Source organism: Carassius auratus, chromosome 9 (assembly GCF_003368295.1).
Source record: "Carassius auratus strain Wakin chromosome 9, ASM336829v1, whole genome shotgun sequence".
In the NCBI taxonomy this organism is placed as follows: Eukaryota; Metazoa; Chordata; class Actinopteri; order Cypriniformes; family Cyprinidae; genus Carassius; species Carassius auratus.
This window is the reverse complement of record NC_039251.1, coordinates 2,672,211-2,697,322: the sequence shown is the minus strand read 5'-3', so window position 1 is coordinate 2,697,322 and position 25,112 is coordinate 2,672,211. Positions and strand designations below refer to the sequence as shown.

Genomic DNA, 25,112 nt, shown 5'->3' with positions numbered 1-25,112 from the left:
ATTTAAACTTCTGAATGTCAAACTTGGTCAGGACAAGTGTAATATGTTCCTCTAGAAAGCGGTAAACTGCACAATCTTTGTATTGCTTTGCAAGCTTTTTCTCAGTCTGTATATTTTCAACAACTTTTGTTTTATGTTTAAACAACATATACCAATTATTAAAAATTATATATTTATATGAAGAGAAATAATGCCTATATATAAGCATCCATGAGAGTAGCACCTGCTTGTGAAAATGACTAACTGGAACTTTACTTAATTCAAAGTTGCATTGCAACAAGAAAGCAACACCAGCCATCTTTTCAAAGATTAGATGAAGAATTAAATACCACATTTTATTTTTGTATTGAAAAGTCATACAACATTTTACATGCTAGTAAACATATTTGTGAATCTTTGGGGGTCTGAAATAGATGTTGCTCAATCATATTAAAAATATACACATCATTTCTTCAGAGAAATAACTGATGACATACAGTACGGACTTGAAGCTTTCTTTCAAGATGTTAAGTTTTTCATTTCAGTACAGAGCAATATATAGTAACAGAGGCTATTGAGTTATTCGTTGTATATTGAAATCAATTTCAGATACTGATTGGTTCATGTTTAATAATTCCTGAATAATGATGTTCATAAAGAAAAAGATTATGTTTTGTGTTTGATCAGTCATCTGTGTCAGTGGTGTGCAGCAGACACACAAACACCTAAACGGTTTAAATATATCTCTTATCCTGCTCAAAAAGACCATAAACATTCCAGATAACATGAAGTAAAAAAACCCGTATTTTCGGGTCGAAGCATGATTCAAACAGTTACAGCACATTCACACGCAATCGCTTTCGCAATAATGCATTCAAACAAATGTAATCTTACAGTGTTACTTCATCTGTATCTGATTTTGAATGAGCAGAAATCTGTAAGAAATGCATTGATCTGTAGATAAAATAAAAATGTACTGTTATTTTCATCACAAACAAAATTTGCACATCAGAATACAGTAATTATATTAATGCTGACATCCATGTTATTAGCTTGGCATGTGGTAGGAAAAAAAGTTTGCACACAATAGCCTAAGCCACTTTGAAACTTATTAAAAATTTTATTTTAATATAGGCTATGTTATGAACATAACATTTCAAACATACTGAAATACTTTAGCCACAGAGCGAAGGCAGAGCGGTGTTTCTGGTATCACTGAGCGCGGAGTGGAGTGGGAGCGGGAAATTGTGAACCCGGAGCGGAGCTGGAGCGGAGTGATAATTAAATGCTCTGAGCGCGGAGGGGAAATTGTTGCCACTCCACTCCGCTCCCATACTCTGGTCCCAATAAGGCTGGTGACTCTTGCAGCTCCAGGTGTTTGAACTTTGGTTTGAGGGGTTCTCTGTGTTCTCCTTTTCCTTGTCGAGGTAAGCAAGGTTAGCTCCTTGTGCGCGCTTCTCAAATGGACTTTCAAAGTCGTAGGATTTTTCCCTTTCATAAATTGTCCTCATATTTTACCACCTTCCACTGCAAGACACTTGCTCTTATCTGACACACATCATATTCAGAGTAATCCTAAATAGGACTCTGCCACTTTCTTCCGACTCTCGGTAACACCATGATGCATGATATTAAATATGATTCACACCTTAACAAAATATACACATTTAACACCCTATAAAAAATTCACACCCCATTGAAATTCCTTTATCTCTTACAAAACCCACACGCCGAACCAAAACTCTACACATCTTCTTTACAGCATTCACACTCTATACAGACACCACAGCTGTATGTTAGACTACAACATTCACACCCTATAACAGTTACTAAATTTACCTGTACAATAGCCTCCTCATCTGGACTGAAGCAGCACACATTCAGTGTAAGAGTAAACACATGACATAACATTATTTCATATTTGAATCACAGCTTAAATAGTGTTTTGACATCGACAACCCAAGTGTATTTTACATGGAAGTAAATTAATGTCAAATGTATTTGAATTAAAAAAGCTTATTGAATTACAAGAATTGAAAAAATATGCATTGCAATAGCCGTACCTGCATTTAAATGCTTTGAATTTTTAAGTCTTGCATAATTATGGGCTGAAATTCAACATGGTTTTATATTTAAGACATGAATATTTCAATTAAAAACATTTCAAACTGATTTTCATAATCAAAAATTCAAGAATTCATATTCACCTTTCAGATTTCACTTCCAAAATATTCGATCTGTTTAAAAATACAACCTATAATATTCAACAGGCAAGTTTCAGTCCATTTTATTTCGCTTTACAAATTCGCTTCCACAAATTCAGTGGTTCAAATTCGACAGTAAATTCACCGTTTCACATCCGGGAACAACAGGAAAATCAGTAGATTACCGATCACAATCTCATCTGCTGTAAATCGTCTTCACCGGCAGGGGGTGCAAGCGCTACTTTGTCTTAACAAGCATCAACGAAACCGTCACGAGAGGCCTTCATAAAACATCATTTGACGAAATGGACCGAGCGGTGAGTACAAGTTATGATTTTATAGGTCAGTATGCTGTATTTATATGCGGAAAATTAAGATTAAGACCCAATTCATTGTTTACTCAAGAGTCTAAGTGATTCCTCTTGTTACCCCGAGTACGCAAGCTGTGTTTTTTTTTTTTTTACTACAAAGGTGACATATTGTGATCAATATAAATCCATAATTCTCTTGCCTGTGGTGTTTATATATTTTTTCAAGTAAAACCACTATAATACGCTGAAATTGAGTGTATTGTTTGGTTATGCTATGTTTGGTTAATGACAACATACTAAATAGCACCATTTTTATATATTATATAGGACCATTAAATACAACCCAACCGCAATTATAAAATAAATCTGCCACTTTTAAATTAAGTTACATTTCTACCAGTAGATTCGTTAATCTCCGTCTTTTAATTAAATAGGACTTGTCACTGCTATGTCCAGGTAAGGGCTTAATTTCTCAAAAGCATCGTAGTCATAAGCAGATGATAGAACTAATGTCACAGTGTTTCCAGCAGCCTTACACTCTATTCATATTCTGCCTGCAGGCCCCGCTTTAATCGCGGGAGAGAGAGAGCTCCGGTAACGGCTGCTCTGAGCTCACAAACACTGCCGTATCGAGCATTACATGCTAAATGAAATAAAAATGAAATCGAACATTTTCTAAAAGCAGTCATTTTCCTTCTGAAATACAGTGATGAAAAACACCCACTCTGGTATTTGATTGTGAAACTTGCAGTGGTCGTGTTTATTAAATGAAGTCAAAGCCTTTTTGAAAATCAATTTTTGGCGGTCAGTTTTCGATGGTTTTCAGAAAGACAGTTCTGTATCTACATTAATAATTTTATATCTATGTTGACGTAATATTTTTTAAGATACTTTCCATCTTCCATCCATGCCATGTTTGTTTTTCACAAGGGAGACAATGAAGTGCTGAGATCAGCAAGGCACCTTTTGGCACTTTTGACACAAGAGAGAGCTGATGGGTCTTCTACTAGTCAGGGTATAAACAGGTATTGCTTTTTTTATTATTAAATGGCAACACATACATTGTGATCAAAATGTAGATTTTTGTTGTTGTTTGGTCTGTCAGATCATCTCATGTTAGAGGCCAAACTCCGGGGCCATCTTCTGTCCAAACAGAAATGACCAGGTAAGTAGAAACTGTATATAACAATCCTCGCCTATTATAAATCGTAGGTCTGTTCTGACTTCCATGTTACAGCTTTTAAAACAGGTCCTTTCCTGGATTGTTCTCAAATCGTAGAGGAAAACGACGTTTCACTGGACCATGTCCTGTGCCCATAAAACCCAAACCATTTCAGGTCATGTTCCATCTGCTGCCAGCCCAATGTGAGCGGTCCCCTAGTGCAGTGCTTCTCAAACTGGGGGTCGCGACCCCTCGGGGGGTCGCAGAATGATTTCAAGGGGTCGCGAGTTGGTTTGAAAAAATTCTGTATTTTCTGACTACAAAAAATATTTTTCAATACTAAAAAATTAAGATTACAAATAAATTTTTTTTTTGATTTCTAAAGACAGAACTGATTAGAGATTTAAAAAAATATATATAATGTCGTGACTCTAAGATAACGTCACCCTGCACCGACTGATCGCTAGTTATCAATACTGCACGCAACTGCACGTGGAAACTGCAACGGCAAGAATGGATAAATTTGTAATTTGCAAGGTTAGAAATGTTGAGAAAATTGTGGACAGCCTGAATCATCTGAACCGTGTACCTCTACAAAACACAAGAGCTAGACCCGTTCTGACCAATGTAGGAAACATCGGAAATATCAAGAGGAATTCATAAAGTATGGATTCACTTGCTCTTCTGTCAACGATTTGGACCATTCTCAGTGTGTAATCTGTTCAGAAGTGCTTGCCCATGAAAGTATGAAGCCTGGAAAAACGCAGAGACATTTGGAGACGAGAAACCCTGCTTGTGTTGAAAAACCTATAGACGTTTTTCGCAGAAAAGAGAAGGAATTATACAGATTCATATTTGTGTGAGCAGACTTTTTCAGCTGTTACGTACAGGAAAAAAAAATACAGATCACGTCTTGATGTTGAGGATGATCTGCGAGTAGCCGTATCCAACATCAGGCCACAGATTACACTTTTGTGCACCGAAAAACAAGTGCACCCATCCCACTGTAAGGTAAACCTAAATACAGTAAATATTATGAAAGTTTGTTTCCGCCACGTCAGAAAATATTTGAAAAGATAATTTTTTAAATCTAAAAATTGCGAGTTTAAATCTTACTATTCTGACTTGGTTTTTCATAATTGTGAAATACAAACTTGCAGTGTGAGTTATTACGTTATAAATGGTATAAAATCGCAATTACCTTTTTTATTTTGTTATTCTGCAAACAAGCTTCCATAGGAAGTGGATGTGGATTTAAAACAACTTTTTTTTCTGTTTATTGTTTGTGTATTCTGTGGTATTGGGTCGCGAGTTCTCGTCGATGTTTGTTTAGGGGTCGTTGGCTAAAAAGTTTGAGAACCACTGCCCTAGTGGTCCAGATCAACTGCTCCATACACAGCAGGACTGGGACCAGAACTGCACTCTAGATGAGAGTATGACTCATCAGGAGGTAATGTGCCATTACACTTCCCCTCAAAAAGAACCTGTTCACTTATTTATTTTTGTGAATTGTCATATAGATTAGCGATAGAATCTAGATTAATTAATCCTGTTATCTTTAATAGTTATGTTTCTTTTCTGTTTTTCTTTTTTTTTTAACAGTTATGTGATAAACTCATGGAATTGTATCAAAAACTTGGTGAGGTAACTGGTGGTCTGCTTCTTTATAAGGCAGCAGGTGATATTTACTGCCTTCAGTAATTGGTTGGCCTAGCTGTCTAAATAATTAGTTATTAATTACGCACACATACATACATGCATACACACAAAGAGAACAGTACTGTGCTGAAGCGTTATGCACATTTGATGTTTTATAAGAGAAGTCTGCTTTAGTGTGTTAATAGGAAATGTAAGATCTATCTATTTATCCATATATATATATAAGGGGTGTAATGGTACACTAACATGACTGTTCAGTATTAACCTCGTTATCGAAGTCATGAAGTTACAGTCAGCTGTGCAGTAAAGTATACACAGAGAGCACTCTCCTGCACATTACTATAATATTAAAGGGATCGTTCACCCAAAAATGAAAATTCCTTCTTCATTTACTCGCCCTCAAGTTGTTCCAAACCTGTATGAACTTTCATTTTTGGGTGAACTATCCCTTTAACAGAACCCAGACTATTAAACTCAGTTGCCTTTTTTTATTTTTAGATTTAATAATCAACACTCAAATAAATACTATAAAGAGAAACATGTAAATTGCACTTAAGGCAGGTTTTGATACATTTATAGTCAGAATACTAATCATTGTTATATAGCTCAACACGTTTAGTTTTAATTCAAATTTTCTTAAATTTTTTGCAAGTATCATGCCTTTATTGATATTTTTCCATGGTTGAAGCACTGGCTGCAAGATTACATGTAAACAAAGATTGTCTGTTATTTTTCTTCTGCTATTTGTTCTGTTGTAAACAGCGTTGCATTATCATGTGCTGTGGCTTCTGAATTAGAGTGTGGATCGCCTATGACAGACTTTATTCATTATCTGACTATGCACTGAACCGTGTCGTCCATACCGTGATGGTTCAGGCCAATTAAATGTACCGTTACACCCCTACATAGTGCTCAACAAATTTATTAGACCACCTGCCACAGAGAAAACAGATATTTTAGAATCTGTCAAAACTTGTTTAAAACTATTTGACAATAATACTGTCATTTATTAGGCAAATAACAAACTGAAAATGTAATATTTGGTATGCAGTCCAAATGCCAAGCTGGCTTTCATTGTTTTATGTGCAGTACTTTTCCACAGTCTCTGATGACTTCCAAATGATTTCTAGTTGCTCCTAAAGACTTGCTTTTGATTAAACTTTTGTCCAATCTACTGTATCTTTCTGTAATAATATGAAATCCCCATATTCATCGGGAAGAAGGAGGCGGGAACCGGCGCACAATCAAATTACATTTTAATAATACCAAAACAAACAAAACAGCACATCAGCCCCTCACGGACGACTGATGCGCACAAATAAAAAGCATTAAATCCCTAATTTGTTCAATAGAATGCAGTCTATACTTTGACTTGACCAACTGTGACTAAATAGCTCAGTTTACACAAGCTGATGTATTAACATTACAAAAACATGAATTATTTTTAGTTAGTTTTGGGCAGCTGTGGCACTAACCTTACATTGTGTGGTGGTCTAGTAAGCGTTGTCGTAGGCTATATATATCCTTATATTATTATTATATAGAACATTTGTATTAAACATGTTGTATTAAAGCCGATAAGTGATTGATTATTTCCCTCAGCAGAGACACTTCAGATGTGCACTGTTCACAATGATGGTTTTGAATGTCTTGATCTATTATTTGAAATCACTTCAAAAAAGTAAAATACCATTAATGCAACATGTGCAGCGCAAGTCTGGCAAATAGGCTACATTTAATTAATGGTGAGACATTTGTGGCACCTGCAGACTGGGGGTACACAGGCAGGCTTATCAAAACCTCCAAAATAGGAGAGAATTCTGTCATCTATATAGCTCCAGTACAAGATGAGCTCGATGTCACTCCCTTGCCACCATCATCAGAAGCAGTCCGAGATATGCCTAAAGCAATGTGCAAAAAATACTGTACCCACTTCAGATCCTCACAAATCACATTACGACTTGTTCTGATGTTGTTGTGGTCGAAGATGGAGATGAAAGTCAGGATGAAACTCTGCATGATCCACAAGATGTGGAAAGTGAAAAAAAGAGCAATGAACAGGTAAACTCTCTCGGTATTCTTGCATTTCTTGCTAAATGTAGTTGGTCAAATCCTGTCGTTGAGGCAAAAAAGTTTTTAAGAAATGGTTGGTTATTCTATATTATAGGCTTGCTGTCCTATTTGTCAAGAAGAAATGCCCCTTGACATCTTGGAAGTTCATGCCAGTGAATGTGGGGAAATGTGTGCATGCCAAAGAGTATTACTTTTGGCATAAATAGAAAAATATTTATAAAAGTACAGTACTCTTTACCTCATATTAGAAGCAGAATTTTAATTGTTGTTTTTTCCCCACTTTCCTAAATTTTAGATCTATGGATGATGAAAATAACAACACAACTGAGTTGTCATGTATGGATAATGAAGTGAACGACACTGCTGAGTTTTTATACGTGGATAATGGTACCGGTAATTGAATTTTTTTTTTTTTTTTGTACAGTGCAAAAGAGGATGATGTGACTGTTTTTGACATTGTTCTGTTGCTGACATTATAAATAAGTCTTTATTTTTATAGTCTATCTTGAATTTATGGTAAACAAGTAGAGATGGAAAAAATATATACACGTCTATTGATGTGCAACAAAGCTCTTTTGATTTTGCATGATTGTTTATTTTTTTACCAGATTGGAAAACCCATCCGGATCCAAAAGTAGCTATGGCTTTGTACAGAAGGGAAATTCTCAGACTGCATGAGACAGAGAAACCTCTTTAAATGTGTATGGACTTGAGAACGTGTGCTGAAGAACAGGAAAGGCAACTGATCAACTTCTACAAGCAAAGAAATGTAGAGTGGGCCTGTCCTGTCAAATGTCAACTTGAACGTACAGCCTAGAGAAAATGAAACTGTGTATGCTATAAAATATGCAGCTTATAGTGTATCCATGATGTCAGCTTTAATAACTGTATTTTCATTGATTTTAGGGGATGCTGCAGTTGGTGATGGAGTCACCAGACACTTTTTTTCTACAATTCTTGAAAAACTGAAGTATGGTTTCAGTTTGAACTTGGGTATGCAGTTAATTAGTTGCACTGAAAAATGTGATATTTTGATGGGATTTACTAAAGCTGATTTGCAATTGAATGAACAGGAAACACAGGAGTTACTTGCCTCTTTGAGGGACAGCCAGACCACTTGGTGCCCTCATCCTCACAATTCCTCATTGAAAGTGACCTCTTCCTAGTAGCGGGGAGAATGCTAGGTCATTCTTTTCTGCACGGCGGCCCATGTCTCGCAGGGCTCAGCAGAGCTTTTGTTCATGTTCTACTTCAAGGTTCTCAAGATACTGCCACTTTGCAACTGGAGGACTGCCCAGATGTTGACATACGGGAGACCATCAACTTGGTGTGTGTGTGTGTGTGTGTTTATTTATTTATTTGAAAATGGTTTGACCTATTTGGAATGTAATGCTGTTGCTGGTATGTATGTGTGTTACAAATATTTGTATTTTTAGCTCAGTGGACAGTCTCCATTGAATGAGGACCAGTCTAGTAAAGTCCTGGATCTTTGTTTGTCTTGGGATCTTCCTGGTCCAACAGAAGAAAACAGAAGGTGGCTTTACGAACGTCTGCTGTCACATGCGGTAACTAACATTTGTGGATAGTATCCACTATCCTCATTTCTATACATTTCAATTATATTTTGCACCTAATTTTAATTGAATACATGGTAATGCATTTTGTATTATGCTTCTAATGGCACTGTTACACAGGTGTAATAATAGCTTTTTACTAATTTAATGTTTAGATTGTGTGTGTGTGTGTGTGTGTGTGTGTGTGTGTGTGTGTATATATATATATGATCTTTTAATTTTTATCAAAAACCTTGTTAGTATGTTCTGTCTGTGTTGAAATTTTAATCATCTAATAAATTTGTTACCATTTCTTTGTATTTTGTAGGTTCTCGGGAGAAGAGTACGCCAAATCAAGCAACTGAAACGAGGACTGAAAGACACTTGTGTTTGGCCTCGTCTAACTGAGAGGAAGGATGTGGTATTCTTTCCCAAGGAATCGGAGGACTCATGCACTCCTGAGGTAAGGCTTTCTTCTCCAGAAGAGGACTACAAATAGTTTTTCCCTTAAACATGATATCAATAGCCATTTTTTGGCAAACATGAATACATGACTGATTATAGACTCTCGTTCTGTCTCTTGTTTAGATGCTGCTTTCACACATCTCCTGTCCTAGAGAGAGTGATGACGAAGATGATGAAGAATACTCAGCTGATATAAAGGAACGGATCACAGGGTATTTAAAGCAGTTCATTGAGACAGGTATGTGCATTGTCAACATTCTTACACAGTTTTTTTTAAACAGCAGTTGAAGTACAAGTGTAAAAAGCCTAATGTATGAAGCTAGTCTTCCATGTCTCATTTTTTCTCAATGCTAATAATGGCTAGCAGGTGAGCGGAGGCAAGGCTTTTTTTATCCTCAAACAGCAACATTACACACTAACTAAAGTTGAAAAAGTGGAAAAGCATAATAGGACCCCTTTAATATACTGTACAGTATATCCACATAGCTATGTGAGATAATGTGCTTGTTAATGATTGCTTATGAACTAGTTACATAAAGATTAACAGATTATTTACTGTAAATCAAAGTGCTTACAAATGTCATTAAACTTGGAATTTATATGATTATGCAATTTAAATAACATTAATTCATAATCACAGCCTATAAGGTCATTAATTTAATATGTTTGCTCATCTTTTGTTGTGGTGTGTATTGTTTTTTTTTTTTTTAACCAATCATTAAATTGTTTTTGCTGTGCCCGATATGAAGTTGAAAATATTCATAATTTGTAAATGTTTATTATTAATCATTTACTACCTTTGTGTGTGTTGGACTTAACGCTAATGAAACAATACTTGTGTAAAGGGTGGTTAGTTAAGATTAGACTCCTTTACCAACCCTTAAAGCTACCCATACCAGCAAACCTGTCCCTAACCCGTAAATATTATATTATATAATTATTTATTATTAAATATATTAAATATATTATAATTATTATTATTATATAATGCTTATTAAGGATTTATTAAAGTTATTATAAAATGCTACCCCATCTTTAAACCCTCTGAAATTCCATTATATGAATCTAATCACAAATATCACAAGGGAAAGACTAGAGTTTGATTTTCTGAAGGAGTAAACAATAAGACAATTATAATTTTAGGGTGAAATTCTATAATTTCTGTTATTTCAGCATCCAGCAAGGACTTAAAAACCTTCTGTAGTTCTGGGTCGGATGGGAGCAGATGGAGGAAAATATGGCTGTGGAAATTGTGAAAAGTGATCTCCCAAAATCCTCTAGCTGCTTCTGTGTTCTCCGGCTCCCAGGGCACTACAACAGTTTCCAGTCCTTCACCAAGGGCTTGATGATGTGCATTGGCACAATGTGTAGTTTTTAGACACATGTACATGTTACATTTGTTACACAGTGATACACACTTTTATTAAATGCTGTTACTGCACTTAGGACCAATGCTTTGTTCAAACCCAGCTTACAGGTTTTTTTCTTTTTCATTTTTGGGATTGCTTTGTACATGATGCTTGTTGATCATGTTGCTATTTTTTGATACTATGCTATAAGATATAGTACATTAAGTAATTGGTTAATGTTCTGTACACGCAGTCACTTATACTGTCAACTTGTATCGTTCCACAATGGTTTTTTTCATGCATGGGCTCATGCAGTGCTATAGACATTGTTGTTCCATAGCTTGTCGGAATTTGCTAAATACCATTAAGTACTTTATTCTTTTAAAGTATTAGAATTTATGCAAAATGGATATTTAAACGTGTTCAATGGAAGTACAAATATTCAAAATAAGTCTATTCTTGAATAAAAAAATCCATAATCCACTGTGCTTATGACTAACTGATGGAATGGTCAAATTAAACAAGTACAAATTAAACAAAAACAACATTCTTACATACAGGTTTTTTTATTCAGATACTTTAACGTATTGAGTACAAATATTAATTCTTTCTTAATTGCTTCTGCTAGAAGTCTGCCTCTTTAAGGCTAAAGATGACAATCACATTTATTCCATAATCGATTGGCAAAAATGAAGTGCAGCTAGATAGATGTCCCAGCCGAATTCTGTGAAGGTCCTTTGGGCTCAACATTTTCTCTGAGTGCTTCTATTCGCTCATCAGTCGGGGGACATTGGGTTTGAGGCACAACAATGCTGGAATGTGCATCAACATCAGTCCACTACTCTCCCAGTCTATCTGTGGTGTGCTGAATCCCTTCAAACAATAACACAGCATTTTATGTCACAAATGAGATACCAATTACAGTTCTGAACACAGAATAACGTTTCATCAATACAGTATAAAAATGTAATATCTTGTATTGAATACAGTGTGATTACTCAAAAGTTTTTACTGTCAAAATCCACAAACATAGCTCTATGTCAGGCTCAGGTACAGCATTGCGGACACTTCCCATCACCCACAGCTGGTTAGGAGACATATTACCCTCTGTGCGTATTGGGTGATTGTCCCAGGTGTTTCGGAATAGGTTGAGATCATCTTGAAGCCGTGGGAGAAATACACAGTGGCAACAGAACAGATGAGTAAGGTCAGAAATATTAAGGTGGCCACCTTCTTCCAAAGCATGCAGAACATCGTAGACCAGACGTCTCTCCACAACCTCTCTATACTGAAAAGAAAAGTAATATGTCAGTTAAATCTAACATTTTTAGGCAGATGTTATGTACTGGTTGATAAATCATAAAGTGGGTAATAATAATAAAATTGATTTTCAACAAAAAACTATTTAACTCACCGCTGATTGTGGACGCTCTTTCCTGAAATAAAGCTTCCTCTTTCTGTCCCACGAACTGTGAACATCAGGCAAGCCACGTACACATTTTCGACACCCTGATCTCCTCGTACCCTAAGAACATGGATGTTTAAGCACTGAGATTGAAACGCATTTCTCAGAAATGTTAAATTACTCAATGCAAAATTCACAGACATAAGCTCCTGTTTTACAGCTTAAGCTAGTGCTAGACTAAAATAAATTTTGAGCTGTTAAAACTGAAAGCAACTTTTACTGGAATATCATAACATATGTCAGCGCCACTGTTTGGTCTTAAGAGTGTCGATCATTTCATTTATTGAACTTGAACTGAACTTCGGGACATGACTCCCACTGTATCTGCCCTGACCCGGTCGAACTGCACTTGGTGTCCTTTACAGCTGCTCTCATCATTCTGTATCCACACTGAGGCATGTGTTGCTTTACATCTTTCACACAATCATCTAATTCTTCGTCCGTGAGAGTGCTATATCGCGCCCGAATGGAGAGGTTACATTCAGCCATTCGTCTGAAAACTGCGCGTGTACTTACTCCAAGCATGCAAGCAATGGTTGGAACAGAAAAGTTCATGTCCAGGAGATTGGTGATGTAGTCTGGTGAGATTAGAAGACGTGGTCGTCCCATCCCCAGATAGCAAATGACATGTGGCCCAGTTCTGGCCCACATCTCCCATATTCTTCTGGCCCACATACCGCGCGGAATGACGGCGATGACTCAACCTGAGTCTGGCTGACATATGTCAGCCACAACTGAACCAGATCTGGGCCACATCTCAGAAATGGTGTGGGTGACATCTGGGCCAGTTTTGTCTGACAGAAGTCAGCCACAACCATACCAGATCCATGCCGCATCTCACAAATGGCATGGGCGACACCTGGCCCAGATGTCAACCACGCAATTTCTGACATGTGGCCCAGATCCGTCCCAGTTGTGGCTGACTTCTGGGTTAGATATGGCCCATATTAACCCTTTCTAGACACAAAAGAATATGTAATTCATCCAGAATAAATAAAACACTCATGTAGTCTAAACTGCTTTATTAAAATATAAAAATTAGACAAATAAATATACATACATGAATACAACTGCATGTATGGATATAAAACAAATACATTTACATTATTACAAAATAAAAAATACAGATAAATATGTATAAATATAGTTAAATACACATTAACATTACATTTACATTTAGCAGACACTTTTATCCAAAGCAACTTACAAATGAGGACAATGGAAGCAATCAAAATCAACAAAAGAGCATTGATATACAGGTGCTGGTCATATAATTAGAATATCATAAGTTGATTTATTTCACAAATTCCATTCAAAAAGTGAAACTTGTATATTATATTTATTCATTACACACAGACTGATATATTTCAAATGTTTATTTCTTTTAATTTTGATGTTTATAACTGACAGCTAAATTCAGATGTGGCAGAGAGGAGTGAGTATGAGAAACATTCAGATACACAGGCTGATTCAGTCTTCTGAATTGGGAGTAGCGAACATGCATTATAAACTTCTTTCAAATTAGAATCTGTTGGGGAGATAAAATGTGCAAGATAACGTATATGTACTAATAAAAACATCAAACAAAAAAAAATGTATCTTTTACTCTCCAATACTGAAAGCAGAACTGATAAGGGAGCCCTTGATACTAGCCGCATTTCCACTGTCGGGCCAGTGCGAGCCAGGGCTTAAAGCGGGCCGGGCGGGGCTCATAGCCTCAGGCCAGAATAGCGCAGGGTTTCCACAGTGGAGCTTGAAGCACCGCTGCACGTCACTAAAACACGCCCTTTACACACCTCTCAGAACAACGTCATGCAAAATTAATCACACATAAACACACTTATTTCTATTTTATTTATTTATTTATTTTTAACGCTTATGAAAATAGCCTGCTTATTCAGTCGAGTCTGTTTCTGTTTATTAGCCACAGTATAGCTGTCATATTTATAATGAATGATAATATCTCTATTTTTATAAAAGCTCCCGAACAAAAAAACATTATTAGGCTATATTCTTTTATGATAGGCAACGTGAGATAAACTCTCGAGACGAGGCTAGTGACAGATAATATAAGTTACTTAATAAATACAAGATTGTGATAGAGAATAAGAAGCTGACGTCTGATTTCTTCAAGCGGTCTTATTTTACCATGTTTACTATGGTAACATGTTTAGCGTGCATATCTTTTTCATCGCTTATACATATTTCTGCCTTGCATGGTGATTATAATCCACATTGGATCAAGTTATTTCAAACACTCGCTGCTGACTGAAAGAGAGTTTTGAGCTTGATTTATTAAAAAAAGTGTTTAATGCTGGTGTTAAAGCTATTATCTTTCTGAAATGATCCGCAGCGCAGACTCGCTATTTTTATAAAAGCTCACCAACAAAAATCATTTTTATATTTTGATGATATGCAACGTGGAGCTAAACTCTTGAAACGAGACGACAGATAAAATGTTACTTAATAAATACACAATTGTGATAGAGAATAAGAAGCTGACGTCTGATTTCTCGAAGCAGTCATATTTAACATGTTTACAATGGTAACGTTAATGTTTAGCGTGCATAGTCTTTTTCATCGCTTATACATATTTCTGCTTTGTTTAGTGATTATAATCCACATCGGATCAAGTTATTTCAAACACTTGCTGCTAACTAAGAGTGAGTTTTGAGCTCAACTGATTTTAAAACGTCTTTAATGCTGGTGTTAAAGCTGTTATCTCTCTGAAATGATCCGCGCTGACGCTCTCTAGACACGGAGAAACTCCGCCTTTGTTCATAACCCCTCCTCTAGCCCCAGCTGGCCCGCTTTGGCCCAAGGTTTTCGTCGGGCCAAAAAACCCTGGCCGTTGGCCCCGAGGAAGCCCCGGCGAGGCACGATCAAGCCCCGGAAGTGACTGTGGAAACGCGACTGGCCCTGGCACGCACTAGCACGCCCGGTCTTAGCTCGATAGTGGAAACACGGCTACTGTGACACAGCTCTTTCAAATTAACATTACCTTTTTTGCAGTGGTGGTAGTTTGTATGTCCATCTATAGTTGCCATCATCTAAGGTCTTTTGAGTACTGGTATCATCTGAAGTCCTCACAAGTCCTGCAAGTCCTGTGCTGTGCAGTTTCTAATAACCTTGGGATGGACATTTGCAGAAACAGGAAGGCAAAGGGAGAAAGATTAGCATAGCTGCTGTTCATATCATTTCAGGCAATGTGCACTTTTTACTATTTCATCAATGGAGTACATTGAGTACTATTTTTAATCTAGTAGCTTTAAACTGAATTAATTTTTCTAGATCCCTTAATAAACATATTATTTGTTGTCTGTTTTTGGGGAACAGACACAGTCTCTATAGAATGGACTGCATATGCCAGAGTAACATTTAATACATTTTAATAAAGTTTAACTGGGAGGAACATCATAACTGTAATTTACACAACCATTCAAGAGTTTGGGGTCTGTAAGATATTTTATGCCTTTATAAAAAATCTCTTATGCTCACCACATGATATGTAAAAATTGATAGCCTGAATGCACTGTAAGTCGCTTTGGATAAAAGCGTCTGCATAAATAAATGCAGGTCTTTTGAACTTTGTATTCATCTGTGAATCCTGAAAAATAAAATGCATCACGGTTTCTAAAAAAAAATGAAGCAGCACAACTGTTTCAACGCTGATAATAAGTTTCTTCAGCAGCAAATCAGCATTTCTGAGGGATCCATGTGACACTGAAGACTGGAGGAATGATGCTGAAAATACAGCTGCACATCACAGGAATAAATTAGTTTATAATGTATTCACATAGAAAACAGCTATTTTAAATTGTAATAATATTTCACAATATTACTCTTTTTACATATTTTAATCAAATAATTACTACAGAGGTGAGCAGAAGATAATTATTACAAATTGTATCAACTTCAAGCTTTTGAACAGTAGTGTACTGTATATTTGAGGTTTGACTTACTGTACTAGTCTTGTGGTCAATAGCATCTTGGAGATGTTGTCTTACAGTAGGTTCACTGCGACTCTGCTGGATGCAGCAGGCCATCAGCACTGAAGAATCTAGGAACAAAACAAGCTATTTGACACAGAGCCAACAATATTTAGTCTGCAGTTCCAGGTTTATTAGATGGAAACAAGCTAGAGCAGGTGAGATGCAAAAAATAAATAAATAAAATAACAGATTAATTGCGATATATGTTGTGAAAAAAATGCATATTAGGCTACTTAACTTTTTTAGCGGTTCCTACATCTCTGTCAGCAGCTCCCTTCAGAAATATTGAAATCTTGGACACTCCCTTCTGTTGTAGAAGGATTATTTTATTATTCTTGAAATCGCAGAACAGTTTTATGTTTACCATAAAAGATCAAAACAACTTTAGTTTTCTGCCAATTTTCGCGCTCCTTGATAACGTGACGTCATCGATCAACAGTAAAGTGTAAATGTTAAGGTTAAATAAATTAAGCAATTTCCAATCATCCATTGAAAGATTACCAACAAAACAGTCAAAAGCTATCATCTACAGACGAAGATTTGATTAAAAGCCCAAACTTTCATAAATAAGAGAACAACAGAGTTATCATACCTGACGATACGTCGTCTGAAAACGGTAGAAATGCTAACGGACTTTTTCGAAGACATTAAACCATTCCTATAAAGTAAATAAACAACAGAAACGAGTCAAATACAAGTAAGAGAAGTGTCAACAACAGTTATAAGTAATATTTGTGTGATTTTATGGACTTAACTCACCTGAAAACAGCGAGAAACGGGGTGTTTCCTCGTGATATTTGCAGTGTTGCGCTCCGTTTCCATGGCAACTCCATCCGGTCCGCGCGCGGCGCACGCCCATGAAAGCACGTCACGAATTAAAAGTCACACTCTTACGTTACATAAATAAACATATGAATAAACATATGCCCCTTATTTTTTTTTCTGCAAGAGGGGCCGCGGCCATTTGTAGATTTAATGTGTCTGGCTTTCGGTGTCATTCCAGCTACATTAGCTGTACAAACAGCTTGTTTTGCTGTTTACTGTTGCAAACTGCTGTATTACCATGTTATTTTTAATGTATTGTCTTAATTATGAACGAACTGGTTTGTAGTGCAAACAGTTTGACCGTTTACTGCACTTTGTTCTTCTTGTTATTTCCCTATAACCATGACCATAAGTCTCACACATTCACATGCAATTGTTTGGTGGATAGAATTAGATCACTACATAATTCAAAATGTCATTCAATTATGATATTTCTAATTTAAAATTAATTTTGTAGTTCTATAGCCCAGTGCAAAATGCCAGGCCTGCACATAATAGTGGGACAAAGTGGCACTTTTATAGTTTAAGATTTTATATTGTTGCTTTTACGAACACTCATATATATATATGTGTGTGTGTGTGTGTGTGTGTGTGTGTGTGTGTGTGTGTGTGTGTGTACGTGTGTGTAAAAGGTGCATCTTGAAGAAATGTGAATATCATGAAAAAAGTTCATTTTTTGTAACTTTTTTTATTAAAAAGTGAAATTTTAATATATTCTAAAGATTCATTTTTTTTTTTATGATTAGAGCTTAATTTAATGAATGTAATTATTACATTTAAAAGTAAAAAAATGAGTTAAACAAATATTATTTAATTATTTAAAATGATTTTTAAAGAAACTTTGTCCTGTGGTGTGACAGTACAGGTGTCACAATGGAGGACTTTTTTTTTATCACACCAAAGGACGTTTCAGCCTCTAACAATTAATGACCTTGCTATTCCAAGCTAACCTGTCATTAGTGGCAAGCAAGACACATTTGCTAAATTTTCTAGGATTATGTATCTTAACATGCACTTTTTAATTAAAAAAAATATATAATTTAGGGGTGTCATATTAATGCACAACAAAGCATAAAACATTTGTAGTGGTTCCGAAAAAGTTCAAAGGACATGGTGTCACACCAGAGGACATGGTACAAAAATGTAAAAAAAAATCGAATAACATTGCAGCTTCATAAAAGGTCCGTGTAGGTCAAATAAATGTGTGTATGTATTTATATTACGTGTCCTGAAATATTATGGGCGTCCAGTACTTAAAATAGTTTTAGAACCACTGACTGGTAAAGTAAGGTGATCTGCCAGGACGTGTCTTCAGAAAATGGCACATCTGGTCACCTGGTATAGGCCATATCTGGCCCACATAAAACAAGCCAGAACTCAACCTAAAACCGGTTTGTCACACATGGGCCAGATCTGGCCCACACACAGCAAACCACGACTCAAATTAAAGCCGGTTTGTTGCACACGGGCCAGATCTGGCCCACACACAGCAAGCCTCGACTCAAATTAAAACCGGTTTGTCGCACACGGGCCAGATCTGGCCCACACACAGCAAGCCACGACTCAAATTAAAGCCGGTTTGTCGCACACGGGCCAGATCTGGCCCACACACAGCAAGCCACGACTCAAATTAAAGCCAGTTTGTCGCACACGGGCCAGATCTGGCCCATACACAGCAAGCCACGACTCAAATTAAAGCCGGTTTGTCGCACACGGGCCAGATCCGGCCCACACACAGCAAGCCACGACTCAAATTAAAGCCGGTTTGTCGCACACGGGCCAGATCTGGCCCATACACAGCAAGCCACCACTCAAATTAAAGCCGGTTTGTCGCACACGGGCCAGATCCGGCCCACACACAGCAAGCCACGACTCAAATTAAAGCCGGTTTGTCGCACACGGGCCAGATCCGGCCCACACACAGCAAGCCACAACTCAAACTAAAACCGGCTTGATGTGTGTGGGCCAGAGATGGCCCATATAACCTCTGCCGCTGCCAGAACTGAGCCAGATGTGCCATAGTTGGCCCAGATGAGGCCCGGATATGTTTGCTATCTGGGATCGACCCTGACTCCTGCAGAATAGTCGAAGTGCGCGTCTCCCCGTCTGACAGGTTTAGTCGAACTAGTCTGACAGTTCTGTGATGCCCTCGAAAATATCAGCTGGGATGGTAACTAAATTGGTCACAGCACTTAAAAAGACTAATTTGAGAGCAGATGAACTCCAGGTAGTCCATGTCAAGGGGTTGGCGTCCAACAGCATTTTCCAAGCGTGAACGGAGTCTTTCCAAAACATAATCCAAAAGCAAATGCTAAAGGGAAATTATAATAGCATGTTAAATACCTCAGTACTGCTGGCCAGATAAATGAAATAAAAAATTACATCCTTACAATGAACAAACACTTCACTAAAACACACTTTAAAAAAATTATTACTTTAAACACTTAATGTAGGCCTAATCAACTCACCGCTCGGTCCATTTCGTCAAATGATGTTTTATGAAGGCCCCTCGTGACGGTTTCGTTGATGCTTGTTAAGACAAAGTAGCGCTTGCACCCCCTGCCGGTGAAGACGATTTACAGCAGATGAGATTGTGATCGGTAATCTACTGATTTTCCTGTTGTTCCCGGATGTGAAACGGTGAATTTACTGTCGAATTTGAACCACTGAATTTGTGAAAGCGAATTTTTAAAGCGAAATAAAATGGACTGAAACTTGCCTGTTGAATATTATAGGTTGTATTTTTAAATAGATCGAATATTTTGGAAGTGAAATCTGAAAGGTGAATATGAATTCTTGAATTTTTGATTATGAAAATCAGTTTGAAATGTTTTTAATTGAAATATTCATGTCTTAAATATACAACCATGTTGAATTTCAGCCCATAATTATGCAAGACTTGTATAATTGTACATGTTGAAATGTACAAGAGACTGTTGTCCACAAGACCATCGAATCGGACGGGAAGGTAGCTGTGGTCATGTACTAGAACAGGAATGTCAGCAAACGTGGATGGAAGATCTTCTCCTCATATCTGACAGGTTTGAAGAGGTGTTGAGGACGGATGGTAGGGACTCATCCTGCGCCGTCACATTGCCTCTGTTTAACATCAGCTTCCTAAAGATCTACTTTAACTGGACGACATTAGGGTTGTTATTCCAGCCACCTTAAAAAAGAAACACAAGATATACGAGTATAGTACACAGATATTAAATACATGCTTTAAAATGTTTTATGCTTTTAAAAAAAGACAAATTAGAACTAGGCACCCCTGAATGATCTTTCTACATAAGTTAAGTTGAATGACATTTGCCGCGTTTCCACCGAAATTACCCGGAACATTTTTACCAGGAACTTTTTTTCCCAGGAACTTTTTTCCCCCCAGACCTGTTGCTTTCTGCGTTTCCACCGCGGTGTAAAGTACCAGGTAGATTAGGCAAATAGACTGGTGACGTAGGTCTGCGCGCGTTTCTCAATACAAAGTACTGCTGATTTGTTTGTTTTTTTAAAGTACGCTGATTTTGGACGTGCATCCTCGGTAGTTAGTTCAGACTTTGAGCATTCGACTCGGGAGTGTGATGTCCGCGACGACGCAAGTCCGGTAAATCTAACAGCAGCGTACTTGATAACTTCAGTCAGCTCGTCTTGGCTAATGCAATTTTCCTATTTACAATAAAACGAAATGGGATATAAAATACCACTGCCTCCTTTGGTTTTCATTTAAGCATAATAACAGCTGCAGAAATGTACTTAGTTCAGGGATATGTGTATATGCAGCCATTACAATGAAACGAAATATTATATAAATTTGCCTTTTTTATTTTCATTTTAACATATAGATAAATTGAATACAGACCAAAGAAAACCTGTTAGATTTACCCCGCAGCTGAATTATATGTTATGTTTAACCACTAAAGACACATCAGAGCCAGCGGCACATATCAGAAGGTCTAGCCGATCGGCGGATACATGAGGATTGAGCTCTCGCTGATCGAGTGGAGCTCACCGTCGCAGAGATCGGCGAAACACATTTTTTAAATAGGCACGGTCTTTATAAATAAACCATAGATTTGCGTTTTAAACAACTACATTCTCGCCTGAAATACTTTTAAAATTACATTTCATGACACAATAACAGTAATATTTGAAAATGATCCAAATAAATGGTGGTTGAACTCAACCAATGCTGCTTGAACTCAGATGGCTTTGGCTACTGTTATTTTCCCCTCAGTATATTTACAATAAAACGAAATAGGATATAAAATACCACTGCCTCCTTTCGTTTTCATTTAAACATAATAACAGCTGCAGAAATGTACTTAGTTCAGGGATATGTGTAACGTTATATACATCCATTACAATGAAACGAAATATTATATAGACTTGCCTTTTTTATTTTCATTTTAACATATAGATAAATTGAATACAGACCAAAGAAAACCTGTTAGATTTACCCCGCAGCTGAATTATATGTTATGTTTAACCACTAAAGACACATCAGAGCCAGCGGCACATATCAGAAGGTCTATCCAAGGTGAGGCTGCCTCTGGGCGGATAGATGATCACTGAGCTCTCCCTGATCGTGTGGAGCTCACCGTCTCAGAGATCGGCGAAACACATTTTTAAATAGGCGCTGTCTTTATAAATAAACAACAGATTTGAGTTTTAAACAACTACATTCTCGCCTGAAATACTTTTAAAATTACATTTCATGACACAATAACAGTAATATTTTGAAAATGTTGATCCGAATAAATGGTGGTTGAACTCAACCAATGCTGCGTCAACTCAACCAATCAGGATGTTTAGCGCCAAAGTCCCGCCCCCGAAAGTTCCTGAACTTTAAAAAAGTACCACCTCGCCAGCAGGGACTTTCTGGGGGGCATTTTTTTACCCGGAACTTTTATTTAGTTCCTGGTTCCTGCGGTGGAAACACACCAAGTACCGGACCAAGTCCCTAGTTCCTGGGTAAAGTTCCTGCGGTGGAAACGCGGCTATTATCACACAATTCAGACTGTATCAGTGGTGATCAATTCTGAACAGATTCGGTCAAGACGACGTTTGGAGTGTCTTAAAAATGATGTAATAAACATTATATACATTATTATATAACTGGCAGAAACAAAAACTAAAGTGACATTTAATCACATATTGATATATCAATCTTATACACTTTGAATTATTGTTGGTCAGTGATACACAGATCCTTTGAAGATGAGCTGGAAAGTTAAAAATGTTTGGCACAACAGCATCTTTAATCTGGACATTGTGCCCCGTTCTGTCAAAGTCCTCGCTCCTGAAGAAAAGAAACATTCTGTGATTGTGGAAACAAACTTGTGAAAAGCTTTGGGTCAACAACAATCTTGTAATACTATTATGTCATAGCCTCGCTGTTCCTGAACTTAAAACAGTGACAGGGACATCAGATATTTCATTATTTCTCATGACCATGGAAAACCTGTAAAAAGCTGCTGATGAGAGTCTACGAATGAGTATAATGTACCAAAAACATCTAACCCTGATGTGTGGATTGAAGAGAAAGGAGGAGAGTCAGATGGACAGAATCACAGATACTACACCTGACAATGTCTTCCTTTCATCACATGTTAGGATCCTGTGTACCACATGCTACGATTCTTTCAGAAAGCTCAAGCAAGGCTGTAGTGTCTGCAGTCTCAATCTAAAGAAATAAAAACCAGGAGTAACACACACATACACCACACAGATGTATATACAAATCTGAATTGAGTTGAATTAGGACTGAGTATTGACACAAATATTTATATTATATTATATGTATGTGGTACATAGCAGCTTAGTTGCTACTACATTATTATAATATTGAAGATTCAAATTTAATTTATATAGAAACACTTAAATTGTAAACAAGGATCATTTCATTAAATTAAAGTTACAAAACTATTTTTACATAAGTTTAAAAAAAATGTAAAGATGTATTAAATATAGATTAAACATTACAATGAATGTAATATGGTGTATTTATTTATCAAAATGCTCCTCTCCAGAAGAGAGAGTGCTCCAATCGTGTCGTCACAACATGCGTCTCGTTTCTGTGTCTCTCTAAAGTAACAGCATGATGCAGACCAGTGAAGTCTTCCCATCTGTCCACAGGAATGATGACCTGGAGGATACAGCACTCAGGAAAACCAGCTCCTGAACACAGATCAATTGTAAGAAGTCCACATCCACAGACATCTGTGAAAGAGCGTGCTCCAAACGTGACTGAAGTCTCCCTCATATCTGCTCTAGAAGTATCTGTACCTGTACAAATAAAGACAGAAGTTCGCTCGGGAAAAGGAGCAGAAATGACACGACTAAAATAGTTCATACTCATGAGCTACTTCTTCTGCAAAGCTGACACTTGGTCGATCATTGTTGTAATTTATTACAAATATGCACATTTATTCACACACAACAAAATAATAACACATTAAAGAGTTATACATTTTTTGTGCTGCTTGCTTAACTTGTTGACAGTTAAGCTTAACATACCCTTAAAAATTAACTATGGTTTTAAAAGTAAAGCAAAAAACCAAGACTTCATACTTAAACTCTGGTAACCACAAATTAACCATGTAATAAAATATTTTTAACACGACTGACTTTATTTAACATGAATCAGTCAAAACATTGTATGTTACCAATTATAAGTGTTTCACTGAACAGAAAGAGAGCAAAGAATCAATCCTCAAAGTCAAGAACATTATCATTGACTTCAGTCTAGCAAGAGTTCAAGCTCTCTCAAAAACTCTGATTATAATCACTGAAGCTGTTCACACTGTCAAATTAATCTCTTACTTACATTGTGTGCACAGCTCTACATTGTTGTTCATGAAGAGAGAATTCACCAGAGAACAGCAAGCGTGCGTTCTGCCTCATATTTCCTTTTCTTTGGTAAATTACATTCAAGCTCCATTTGTCTCAGAAATCTGAGGTGTCTGTCTGAAATCTGGTTCCGGGAGCAGCAGTATTTCGGCGGGGTCCCTCTGGTCTAGTTCTCCGAGTACGTGTCCAGTAGAGCCGTGTGTTCATCCGTCCCTGGAGTTATGACGCTCACACCTCGTCCAGACTGAAGACAGAAGAACCTGTGGATTATAATCAGTGATAGTGTCTACACTGAATGTGAAATCTCCAACAGCAAACGGATTCCTGTTCTATTTCTGACAGAGTCCGAGCTCTTTACAGGCCGCTTTGTCACTTCAAGCTGTTGCGGTCCTGTATAGACACGTGATGCTACTTTTACACCAAATATACTTTAAAACAAACACCAGAGACCGCTGACACAAATGTGTCACATGCTGGGAATGCTAACATAATATCTAAATATAAACCATAAATGCTTAAAAATCACTTACCTCTGGATTCATGATCAGCAGAAGAATGAGCTCCTGAGCTGGACGCTCGCGCCAGAAATCTGCTGCAGCTCTGTGATTGGACAAAACCCTTCGTTCTTTTCGGAGATGATCTCCCTGTGAATGACCTCTGACCTTCTTTCTGTACGATCTGAATTTCTGCGCTTTGAATTTTAGAAAATTTGATTTGATGTTCCGAATTTCTTCTTCGTTTTGAAAACTCAAAGCTGTATTTTTAAAAACTGGATATTTGCAGTCTAAGAAGTCAGAACAAAAAATCTGTTGAAAATACATGTCTAGAAAACTTTGCCTTAAAAATCCATTGTGTTAAATTTCAAATGTTAAATATTAAAGTGAAAAAACAAACAAAAAAATCTAAATCTAATTCAAAACTGTTTTAAATCCCATATAATATTCATTTTTGTTAAATTACACTTGTTTATAATTAAAATTTACACAATCAAAAATTCAGATAGTTTTGTATTAATGTTATGTGCAAAAGCCATTTGAGGAAAAAAATAAATATTTTAGTCTGAATAAAATGCTAGTAGCAGGATTGTAAAATGAATAGTTGTGATTATAATAATTTTATAAAATGAAGATCACACTAGTGCTCCAGTAAACCACATTGAAACTCTCTTTGAGATTAACTGGAACTCAGTGTATTAGACACTAGAGCTGGAAAACCTAATTCGAGTTTTG

General features: G+C 36.8%; 2 protein-coding genes and 2 long non-coding RNA genes across 6 annotated transcripts in view; 1 reads left to right on the top strand and 3 right to left on the bottom strand.

Annotated features, from left to right (window-relative positions):
* LOC113109173 (NACHT, LRR and PYD domains-containing protein 12-like) overlaps nucleotides 1–25,112 on the bottom strand; it is a 1,059,377-nt gene that overhangs the window by 761,943 nt on the left and 272,322 nt on the right. The gene's annotated exons all lie outside the window — the stretch shown is intronic.
* Nucleotides 8,240–11,097, top strand: LOC113109210 (uncharacterized). Its single transcript, XM_026272869.1, has 6 exons — nucleotides 8,240–8,381; nucleotides 8,462–8,715; nucleotides 8,825–8,953; nucleotides 9,270–9,404; nucleotides 9,530–9,644; nucleotides 10,580–11,097. Exons 1-6 carry the CDS (start codon nucleotides 8,255–8,257, stop codon nucleotides 10,660–10,662), a joined length of 843 nt encoding a protein of 280 aa, XP_026128654.1. The 5' UTR covers nucleotides 8,240–8,254; the 3' UTR covers nucleotides 10,663–11,097.
* LOC113109239 (uncharacterized) lies at nucleotides 11,317–12,184 on the bottom strand. Its single transcript, XR_003292889.1, has 3 exons — nucleotides 12,170–12,184; nucleotides 11,860–12,043; nucleotides 11,317–11,628 (listed from the first exon to the last, which is right to left on the bottom strand). It is a non-coding gene; the product is annotated as an uncharacterized LOC113109239 (long non-coding RNA).
* LOC113109236 (uncharacterized) lies at nucleotides 22,515–24,740 on the bottom strand. Of its 2 annotated transcripts, none has more exons than XR_003292886.1 (3): nucleotides 24,414–24,740; nucleotides 23,861–24,127; nucleotides 22,515–23,319 (listed from the first exon to the last, which is right to left on the bottom strand). It is a non-coding gene; the product is annotated as an uncharacterized LOC113109236 (long non-coding RNA). The 2 variants fall into 2 exon arrangements; XR_003292885.1 differs by having other exon boundaries at nucleotides 23,861–24,143; nucleotides 24,414–24,730.

Excerpts from the sequence above, each read along its gene's own strand:
- LOC113109210 (XM_026272869.1), top strand. The coding sequence starts at position 8,255 with ATGATGTCAGCTTTAATAACTGTATTTTCATTGATTTTAGGGGATGCT. Across the intron at positions 8,382-8,461 it reads TGGTTTCAGTTTGAACTTGG|GAAACACAGGAGTTACTTGC; the intron begins GTATGCAGTTAA and ends TTGAATGAACAG. Across the intron at positions 9,405-9,529 it reads AGGACTCATGCACTCCTGAG|ATGCTGCTTTCACACATCTC; the intron begins GTAAGGCTTTCT and ends TCTCTTGTTTAG.